This window comes from Myotis daubentonii, chromosome 18 (genome assembly GCF_963259705.1).
Source record: "Myotis daubentonii chromosome 18, mMyoDau2.1, whole genome shotgun sequence".
Lineage (NCBI taxonomy): Eukaryota > Metazoa > Chordata > Mammalia > Chiroptera > Vespertilionidae > Myotis > Myotis daubentonii.
In genome coordinates, this window is record NC_081857.1 from 24,758,811 (window position 1) to 24,769,454 (window position 10,644).

A 10,644-nucleotide genomic window follows, 5' to 3' on the forward strand; every position below is an offset into this window, starting at 1 on the left:
TTGAAACGAGTGAGAATTTATTCACAACATATGCAGGCCTAGGAACGTGATTATGCAAAGGGCTGGGGAGAGGATGCTTGAAACAGCAGAAACTTGGAAGGCGTGGTTCCCACGAGCTGGGCTGGTCAGGGCTCAGCTCCGCGCGACTCCATCTCGTCCCTTTGGCTCCCGTCATTCCTCCTCACCACACCAGCAAGCTTTGGAAAGGGGAAGGTGTACACCCTTTTCCTCAAAACCCAGTGTCACGGGAGGTCACAGCACCAGGCGACCTCAGCCCTGGTCAGGGACACCTCCTTGGTGCTTCTTTCTAGAGAGAAGATTTGCATTAGCGGAGCTTCATATTCACACACCGACTTCCAGACTTTTCCAGTCAGTAAAGCTCTGGATTCTGGTTTTTTCTGCCCTAATCCTATATATTTGTTACTGAAGAAAGACTGAAAGAAAGACCTTGTCGTTCTCTCCCATATGCACTGGGCAACCACAACTGAGCTGGTCTTCAGGCCCCAATGTGGATGGACGAGAATGCAGGTGGCCTGGGGCTTGGTGACAGGCTGTGTCTGCTGGTGACCAGCCTTCTCAGGAACCAGGGGCTGACTTCCCTCCAGCTTCCACTACCAGTCACCAGGACCCACCCCACCCCAAGCTTACACAGCCCCAACCCCAGCCGGCCTTGCCTCATGCGATGATTGCTCAGATGGGTCATCAGAACGTTCTAGAATTTTCTCCTAGTGTCCTCTTCTTCCTGCCCAGGACGAGCTCCCGGCTGTAGCCCTGAGGGCGGATCTTCAGCTCCACATAAGGAATGGAGAATTCGTGTCCTTTCCACGGCTCCCAGTTCACCCCCTACATCAAAAATCCAACATCAAGAAGAGGAATGGGGGGTGGGGTCCCTTGCCTGGGAAACCACACCCTCACTGCTCCGGGCCAGAGAGAGCCCTCAGGGAAGGGAGGGTTGATCTAGGAACCTGCGCCCTCTGCTGGGCAGCTGGGGTTAGACAGGCTGCGAGCCCCCTTGTGGGGTGGTGTGTGGGGGGGTGAGCCCAGGAGGCACAGGGGCTCAGATAACAGGATCAGCCTGGCCAGCAATGATCACATTGTCTTTGCCTCACTCTTCCCCTTTCCAAAAAATTAAAGGCAAAAATAAACATATTAATTGGCCTATTGTGTGGAATCATTTTCAATTTAGGCTGTTTAGATATTAGCTCTGGGGTAACGAACAGCCCGCTGAAAACTAAATTTCATTTTATGTCTTCTGACTGGAGAGCACAATATTTAATTCACTTAATAACCTCGCAACCTGGCCAATAAAGAGCCCAAGTGACCAATTCTGTGTGTTTTAATTTGTGAGGTAAATAATAAACAGGAAATAAACGCCCTGCCGACTGTGAGCAGCACATTAACCAGATGAATGTCCTTTATTAGCAGACACGGGCCTGGTTTGGGGCCCGCTGGCTGCTCATTGCAAACAGCTGGTCTCTGATCACAGGCGTCCCTGGGTCGGGCCACAGCCTGCCACCTTGGTGCTGGGCCCACCCGCCACGGCTTCCCAGGGGCACCTTTCTTCTTCCCTGTGAAAAATCACCCGGGATCGGGATCAGCCCTGCTACTGCCGGTCAGGGCCAAAGCAATCATGTCACCGGGCTTCAGGTGTGCTAGTCCTTACAGTGCCATTGGCGAGGGGCGTGTGGGGGCGGGGCTTCCTGGGATGGAGGTAGAAAGCCAGGATGCACTCCGAGAGAGTGCATGGAGGGCACGGATTAATGCTGAGAAGGAACAAAGGTGCAATGATCAAGAAGCTGTGAGGAAGCAGGCAGGAGATGCCCATAGCCGGTGAGGAGTCAGGGCAATGTTCACGGAAGCTCGAGACACTGCAGATGGGAAAGTTTCAGAGCCAAGAGGAGACAGTGGCTGCGAGGATGTGCCTCTGCGCACTGAAATGGGGAGGTGCTCAGCACAGAGCTCTGGGCGGACTGGCTGGTTCTGGACGAAATGGGCCCAGGGATGGGTCTGAGCTCGGGCAGAAAGGACTGTGTTTCCCTGATGATCCAAAGACATGAGAAAAATAGCTCTGGTTTACCCGGGAGAACTAGTTGAAGCCCTACCCCCCAATGTGATGGTGTTGGGGGTAAGCAGGGTTAGATGAGGCCACGAGGGTGGGTCCCCCCAGGTGCGACTGGTGCCCTTGTAAGAAGAGGACGATAAGCAGAGCTCTCTGCACCGTGAAAAGGACAGGGCTCTACCAGGACCCGAGCCTGCCTGCACCTTGATCTTGGACTCCCAGCCTCCAGAAGAGAAACAAATGTCTGTTGGAGCCCCGCCGTCTATAGTGTTTGGTGATAGCAGACCAAGCTGGGTAAGACCATGTCCATGTAGGAACTCGTCTAGTGAGATGGAGCGGGACCCACATTGTGTGTGAATATTCTGAATGGGCAGCCTGGGCTCTTACCGACCGGCGGAAAGTATGGGGCACTGGGGAGGGGTGAGCAGGTGGGCAGGCGGGCCCTGACCCCAAGACCGTGGGGAGGGGTGAGCAGGTGGGCAGGCGGGCCCTGACCCCAAGGCCATGGAGCCTAGAAACAAACTCCTGCCCTGACTGGGAGCCTCAGAAGGAGAAGGCAGACAAACCTGCCTGGAGGGAGTCACTTGGGGAACTGAATGTGGGCAGAGCCAGTCACCTACCTCACTGTGCTTGGTCTCCCCGTATCTGCCATTGGGGTTGGCCAGGTGGCAGTTCTTGTACCACCAGCCGCCATGGTGCGTCAGGGCACAGTTGCTGAGGGCGATGTCGTTGTCTCTGTCAAAAGTTGTAAACTTCCACCCGTTGTGGTAAGTAAGAGCATCCCCTGCAGGGGAGGAGATGTGAGCGGTGAGAGGCCACGTTCACCGCCTAGGGGTGGAGGACTTAGCAGGAACAAATCTAGCATGAAAACACCAAGGACCCGGTCCATTATGCCACAGGTTTTCTTTCCGGGTCTGCCACCCAAACTCCAGGCCTCGTCCTCCAACAGCCTTCACAGCATGCTCTTTAGAAGCGTCACAGTCCCGTGAAATAGTCACACCCCCAAACAAACTTATGACTCTTCCCATAGCACCTGACCACCCCCTCCCATCCTCCCGGTCTCTGCTCAGCCACCCGCCCAGCCCGGAAGCCCCTGAGCCACGTCCGACAATCCCCTGTACCCTCATCACGCCCTTCCTCCTGCAGGTCACTTATGGGGCCTGCTCTCCTCTCTGGGCCTGATCCACACCGCAGCCCTCCTAGCCCTCCTGAGGCTTAAACACCCATCCTCTCAGGCCTCACGTCCTGTTTCCTGCCACACGATGTGAATTTCTCCCCCTGGCTTTGCAGACCTGTAACTTGGCTGTTCCCGATGCACAATCTCAGCCCACTGTCCCCACAGGCAGCTATCGTCTGTGGAGCGCACAGGTCCAGCCTCATTCGTGCCTCTCACCGCTTTCTCCCTGCTCTCCATGGTCAAACCCTAACCAATCCTCAAAGCCCAGCTCAGCGGTCCTGAGGAGTCTCCTCCTCACCCTCCCTCACACCTCCTGCCACACACCGGAACTTCCGGAGCCCTCTGGGCACAGCACACAGGCTCATGCTCCATGTCATCGTGTCTGGAAACCTGTAATTACTTCACTCGCCTTTCTCCTATTTCCCCATCACATGTGTGGTCCTTTTATAAGTTTACTTTTTAATTCAGCTCACAAAAGGCAGTGGGCCCATATCGATCCCAAGCTTAATTAAGTGCTGTGTTTATGATAATAAACATATTATATCTGGTCTCTGAGTTTACCGATCACCTTCACAAACAAGCCTTTGGGGTGAGCTGGGCACCTCCTGGTCCCACGAGGAAGCAAACTCACAGACGTTAGAGTCCACGGGCTCATCCAGTGGCCACCCCTCCAGCTCGTCTCCTCCATGTCACCGTGTCACCAGACTCCCCCCTCCACCTACCACATGGAAGCTCTCTGGGTCTCAGGAACTGTTCTTACAAATAAAACCTCCCTAGGATTATGCAGAAAGGTCCTGCTGGCAATAGCTTCACTGAAGCTCGCCTACCGTGCTCCATGCTAAGCACTGGGAAATAAGAGCAAAGGCAAAATGCATGTGACTTTTTTAAACATTAAGTCCTAAAACCTGAAATTTTGCACCAGCGGTTGGCCACTTCAGATCACAGTGTGTGTTCAGCCTTCTGCCATTAGGGGTCGCTGAGCAGACCATGTTGAGAAGGCCTGCGGTCTTAAGAATACACACCGATTTCCTTGCCTCAGCTCAGTCCTTTCTCAGTCCCGGACTCCCCTGGGCCTGGGGAGCCCCTTCCTCCCTCCCAGGTAAGTTCTTCCCTCTCAGACCCGACTCCAGCCCACCAGCCTGCAGAAGCCCCTGCACGCCTCAGCCCCCACACACCACCTTCTCCACGCTCCTGGAGCTCTCATCTCCCGACCACTTGTTAGACTCTTTGCCAAAGTCACCTTCTATTCTCACTGACCTATTTCCATGTGAGTCTCAGGGGGAGGCCATTCTTATGCAGTCAGTCGATCTGGCTGGTTACACATTCCTACCTAGTTACACCGAAGTCAGAACATGCAGAAGCAAAAGCAGACCTACTTGTTAGGATTTTAAAAACTAGGAATATAGGCTTAACTATAACATTAAAACAATAACCATGCCTCTCTCTTAAATAAAATAGTCCAATAGCACTATCCCAGGATTAATTTTGTCATTTTCCTTCACAAACAAACACCAGAGCGCAGCCCAAGGAGGGTGAGCCCCATCTCCACTGAATGGCTGTCCCTGTGTTGTCACTGCTGCATGTCACTGCGACCTACACGCCTAGCGCTGGCTCCGCACTTTGACCTTCCTGCCTTTAAGTAATAACACACTCAGGCTGTGCACGGAGGCAGCCCCTCTGAAGCCGTGGGAGGTGGGCAGCACCAGTGGGTGGCGGCTCAGAGTGTGATTCCTCAGCGAGGGGGCAGCATCCTGAACTGGGGGTACAAGAGGAGGGTTTTTACTGGCTGGGGGTGCACTGGGGGGCGTGTCCACGTATAATGTTCTGATCTTACAATGATCAAGGATTGCTTTAAGAACCTTGTGTACCCTGACCCCCTGCTGGGAGCAGGGCCTCATGTGTCCATGAGAACCGTGCACCTTCGCAGGACAAACTTCCACCCCCTGATCCATGTCACACGGCAGCCCAAGGCGTGGACACAGGACACGCGGCCTCGTGGTCTATCAGGAACACTGCACGCACCTGCCGTGCCTCTGTACTTCCCCACCGTGAGCCTGTACCGCTCCTTGCTGGAGGCCACCTGGAAGAAGTCGTACACGGCATAGGCGGACTCATTGGCGGTCTGCAAGTCCACTCTCACCTCGTACCGGGTGGGGGTGCCAGTGGTGAGGTTGTGCAGCTTGTCGAGTCCTAGAAACAAGGAATTCCAATCACCGAACGTCACCTTAGCCTTCACCTCCTCTGCTAATGGGGCCTCCCCCCGCTTTCTCTTTCAGGGGCTCATTTCCTCCTGCTGTTATTTCTTTGGTGCAGTCATGCTATTGAGTGTGGAGGCTGTGTCCTCCGGGAGGGCAGGGTGCAGGCACTCCGTGGGTGAGCCTGCCCCACCGGCTCCATCCCTGAGGCACCAGAGGTTTATATTCATTGTCCTCTTATCTCACAGCTGGTGGAGACCAACCACTCACTGACGGTCTCCTACCCTCCCAGGCACCGAGCATCCGGACTGTGACTTTTTAATTTTTCATCTCCCAGTGGACGCTTCCGACTCCCTCACTCTCCATGAGCATGTGCTCGAGCACAGAGCAGAAGAGGGAGTGAGCAGGGCCCCTAGTGGCTGGCAGAACGCACAGCACTTCTGGGGCCAGGGTGGCCTCCTCACAGTAGCCAGAATCCTCATCGATGGCTATTTTCTAATCCTTTGGTTCTCAAGGGGAATCTCCCCTGCACCACCCAGCCTTCCTGATTCTCAGAGTCCGTACCGAACCAGAACTCCTTGGTGGGGTCCCCAAAGCCCTCCACGTAGGTCCGCCAGCGCTTGAAGAAGTCCAGCTGCCCAGTGTTCCGCCGCTGGAAGACCTGGAAAGGGAGATGGCGTTCCCTCTGATGCACTCAGCAGCCGTGACTGGGAGAGAGGGACAGGAGCAGGGGCTGGGGACCTGGAAAGGGAGCTGGCCCTGAGGACAGACAGAGGCAACGTGGCAGATGTGGTGACAGAGAGGGAGGACATCAGAGTGGTTCTGTGGTTCTGGGAAGTCTGCATGGAGAGAAGACTGGCTTTGTGCGGGCACCACGGACCCACGGGGACACGGTAGGTATGAGCCCTTCTGAGGTCTCCTGCTGAATGAAGAGGCCACAGGCACAGCCGGGTGTGAGCGCAGAGTCCCACAGAGAGACCTAGGCCAGATGGGAAGGTGAGCGTGTCTGAGAGGGTGCGGGCCCACCACGCGCACCGCACTCCCTCTCCCCAGGCACACGGAGACTTCCTGCTGGCCTCTCCCGCACTCCCTCACACGTAGCTGGAGCCAAAGGGCCTTCAGTGGGAGCACAGGAGGGGGGTGGGGTGCTCCATGCTCCCCCTTTCATTGCCACAGAGCCCTCTGCCTCGGGGAAGGCCACATGGGACAGGGCAGAGCCACACGTTGGAATCGGCCTGAATCCCTGCGTGGGCAGGACGGGCAAACAATGACACCAGTTAGCTCTGCTGTTCTCTTGCCCCTTCGCTCCAGTCCTTCTTCAGAGATGCCCCATTCCCTCATCCCCTCATTGCTCCTTCATTGATTCACTGACATAGCGATCGTTTACTGAGCATCTGCTAAGTGCTGGCTGCAGGGCAAGTACGTAAGATGCCACTCATGGATGTGAAAGTTCACACAGCTAAGTGTTTGGGGACTGATGCCAGGATAAAACACTGATCCCCTCACCTTTCCATTGGAAAGTTTGAGGATACCAGCTCTACTGAGTCTATTCTCCAAAAAGCATTTCTTAACACTCTGAGGCTCATGGTCAGTTTCCTAGCACAGAGACTGTTCCAGTCCCTTCCCCGGGACTATGCCTGCGTCACAGACAGTGGAACCCTAAGGTGGATGTGGCACCGATGTTAGTTCCACAAACATCACATCAAAATACATGCCCAGTAACAAGGTCAGGCTGAAATCCCGCCCCCAGGACAGATGCATTACAAACGCATTTGATCCCTTCTGCCAATCAATGAACACAATGCCCAAGTGTGACGGGAGCTAATCTCTTTTCCTTGTTAGGAAATTCTCCAGCTTGGCCAGAGAAACTCTGGGCAATGTTTCCGATGCTCTCCGCATCACTATTTAGAAGAGACCCAGTGCTCTGCTTGCCAGCTGTGTCCTTGAGCAAGTTAGTTAACCTTGACAAGCCTCACTTCTCTAAACCATTAGACCAAGGTGGCCCATTTGTCATGCTCTTAAATGAGGCTTCAGCAAGGTCAAGAATCATAATAAATTATACAGTATTGCCCGGCTGGCATGGCTCAGTGGTTGAGCATCCATCTATGAATGAGAAGGTCACAGTTTGATTCTGGTCAGGGTACATGCCCGGGTTAAGGGTTTGATCCCCCGTGTGGAGTGATGAATGATTCTCTCTCATCATTGATGTTTCTATCTCTCTCTCTCTCCCTTCCTCTCTGAAATCAATAACAATATATTTAAAAAATAAATCATAAAGTATTGAGGCCAGGGCCTGGCATATAAGGACATAAGTTATTATATCTCAGTAAGTGTTGGTTTGCATTTTATTACATCAGATTCCCAATGAACTAACCCCACAGGGCTCATGTGGACGTCTTGATGAGGAAGCCTTAACTGACTCACTGAGGATCACATTCCCACTCTAGGAAGTGAGCTAGTTTAATGAACTATTCTGGGAAAACAAGGGCCCCTTAGCACAAACGTCTCGGGGGAATCTTTTCTGTCTGGTTGTACACTCCAACTGTCCGGGTACACTACGACTTACTTGATGTCCTGAACAACTAAACCGGAGAAAAAATATAAAAATCTCACTTAAATGAATGCCTGTGGAAAGAGCCTCACAAGTAGCCCTTAAAACTTGCAAGATGGAAAACAAAGATGGAAATATCTGAGCCACGTAAGTGCTCCCTGGGTTCACCACAGGCTTGCACTCGGCCTCCATTCCCCGGGGCAAGGCCCTCTGCCCGTGCATCAGATTGGGCTCAGCTGCCGGGGCTGGTGAAGAACCTCCATAGAAGGACTTGAGAGCTCAACTGGAAAGAGCAGTGTACTAAGGTCATCTTTCAGTGACAAATAGACTCTTGAGCCCAAAACTACGGAAACCACCAGTAAGAGGTTTGATGGAGAAGTTTCCAGGTCCCTACGTGTCAACCAGGGTGTGCCGGCTTTGAGGAGGACTCTACAGCCTCTCGGGCCACGTGTCACCTTAGGAGTCAGCCAGAACACACAACCCGGGCGGGTGGGCCTGGGGTTAGCGAGAACGCAGAGCCATTTTCTCGGGGTCCTCTGCATGAGCAGGATGTAGGAGGCAAGCTCCTGGATCTGTTTGGCTCTCTTGTGGTTCTTGATTCGGTACAACAGTGCTGGACACATAGTAGGCACTCAAATATCTGTGGAAAATTCACGGGTATTCCCAGGCAGACACACTGGCAGATCTCTCTCTGAAGGCTGCCCAAGACAAACGCCTCCTTCCCTGGCTTTCAAAAAAGGCCCACTAGGCAGTACAAACATCCTGCCAAAGCTGATTATGGGCTCCAGGGCAGGATGCTCAGAGCTACAGCGGTGCTGAGGAAAAGCAGCAGGTGCAGCCTGTGGGTCTGGTCAGGTGGAAGACCTCCTATGATACCTTCTGTTCCCGTATTTGTAAAGATCCATCAGGAATTTGCCCTTCCAATCCAATTACTGCCTTTCAGCCATCGGAGGCAGCTGTGCGGATAATAAGTTTTCTCCGTTGCTGCTTATCAGATGGTATTATTTTATCCGTGGCTGCTCAAGTGTCTTTGGTTTCCCAGGCTCCTGAGCAGGTGCATGAATGAATGCGGTTTGAGTGGGATGGGTTCAGCTTTCTGCTTCCCCGAGTGGCGGGTGCACAGCGGGCAAGTGCGTGCTGGTCTGGGGCAGCAAGAGCCTCTCTCTGCTCAGGCGCAGGGAGCAGGGGCTGGGGAGACAGCGGATCAGACCGCAACCTTCCAAGCCAGCGCCTCAGATCCCTGGACCAGGCTGCCGCCATCAGAGATGGGCCATGTGCTCTCAGCAGATAACGGCCCAAGAGAATAAAGCCTCACTCAGACGGGGCGCGATCGAAACGTCGCCACGCGTTCTTCTCTCAGATCAAAGTCCCGACGGCCTCGCTTCTGTACTGAGGAGCCAGGATGAGAAACCCAGACAACAGGCTCCAGGTCAGAGGGCAGAGCCCCCAAAGAGGTCATGTGTTTCAGGTGACCTGACATGACCCCAGGAAGACCAATGATCGAGGAGGAGGCTGGAGTCCTGAAATCCGGTTCCCACTTTGTCACTAACTCGTGTGACTTAGCCTGGGCACATCCCCTTGTGGGCCTCACTTTACTTATCTGTAAAATCGGAATAATCATCTCAGTTACTCTAAAGGTTTTGTGTAAGGGTCATACTTGTGTGAGGGTCATGTTTTCTGTTTTTTTATAAATATATTTGTATTAATTTCAGAGAGGACGGAAGAGGGAGAGGGAGATAGAAACATCAATGATGAGAGAGAATTATTGATCGGCTGCCTCCTGCACGCCTCCTACCGGGGATCAAGCCCGCAACCTACGCATGTGCCCCTGACCTGAATCGAACCTGGGACCCTTCAGTCCGCAGGCTGATGCTCTAACCACTGAGCAAAACCAGCTAGGGCATGGGCCATGTTTTTTATGAGGGTTATACTTATATGAGGCTCACAGTTGTGTGAAGGTCATACTTTGTGAGGGTCATGTTTTGCGTGACTCACGATCCAGCCGCCTCCGTCCGTGTCCATGTCGCAGTATACCTGCAGGGGCCGGCTGGCGTCCCCGTGCAGGTAGATGGTGTACAGGCCACTCGCGACGTTGCTGTTCTGCTGGACTTCACTGCAGTCCGAAGGGTGTGGGAAACGGGCACCAACTAGGAGCCGAGCAGAGGGCAGCATCATTAGAAGGGCAGCGGGCCAGTCCCTATTTTAAGTTAATTCATTTTGCTTGGGAATGATTTATAACCTACTACTTTGCTCCTTCCAACTCTTCTCTCACATTTCACTTTTCACTCACTCTGCTCTCATCAAACCCTCCAGATGTACTAGAAACAAGGTCAACTTCACATCTCCTCCTCCCCAGCCCAACTGCACCCAACGTTTCGCTCCTCTCCTTAGTCTCTCCACCCGGGGAGGGGCCTCTCCTGAACCTGTACCCTACCCATTCCCATGCTAGAGAACCCACAGCTCTGTGGCCACCGCCGCTGTGGACATCCCTCCCTCGGACACCCTCCCACAGACACCTCTCCTGAGACTCTCCTGGCCTCTACGATGTCTTGTTCAGAGAGCAGGAGCCCACGGACCTGTGGAAAGGGCGATGGAAACATTCCTGCTCCGGCGATCACCCTTGAATGCCACCAAGGAGACAGGGTAGGTGACGCCCTGCTCA

General features: G+C 53.7%; 1 protein-coding gene and 1 long non-coding RNA gene across 2 annotated transcripts in view; one reads left to right on the plus strand and one right to left on the minus strand.

Annotated features, from left to right (window-relative positions):
* Positions 1-10,644, minus strand: part of TNN (tenascin N) — a 41,049-nt gene continuing 30,405 nt past the window's right edge. Inside the window, exons 14-20 of the mRNA XM_059674296.1 lie at positions 10,559-10,644; positions 9,978-10,129; positions 5,996-6,092; positions 5,259-5,426; positions 2,680-2,843; positions 675-843; positions 1-307 (exon numbers count right to left, since the gene is read on the minus strand). The exon at positions 10,559-10,644 is cut by the window's right edge and continues 47 nt beyond it. Coding sequence (XP_059530279.1) covers positions 703-843; positions 2,680-2,843; positions 5,259-5,426; positions 5,996-6,092; positions 9,978-10,129; positions 10,559-10,644 — 808 coding nt within the window. The 3' untranslated portion in view covers positions 1-307; positions 675-702. The remainder of the gene's footprint in view (positions 308-674; positions 844-2,679; positions 2,844-5,258; positions 5,427-5,995; positions 6,093-9,977; positions 10,130-10,558) is intronic.
* The window catches only part of LOC132220775 (uncharacterized), an 8,706-nt gene continuing 8,263 nt past the window's right edge, over positions 10,202-10,644 (plus strand). Inside the window, exon 1 of the long non-coding RNA XR_009449863.1 lies at positions 10,202-10,625. This is a non-coding gene — a long non-coding RNA (uncharacterized LOC132220775). The remainder of the gene's footprint in view (positions 10,626-10,644) is intronic.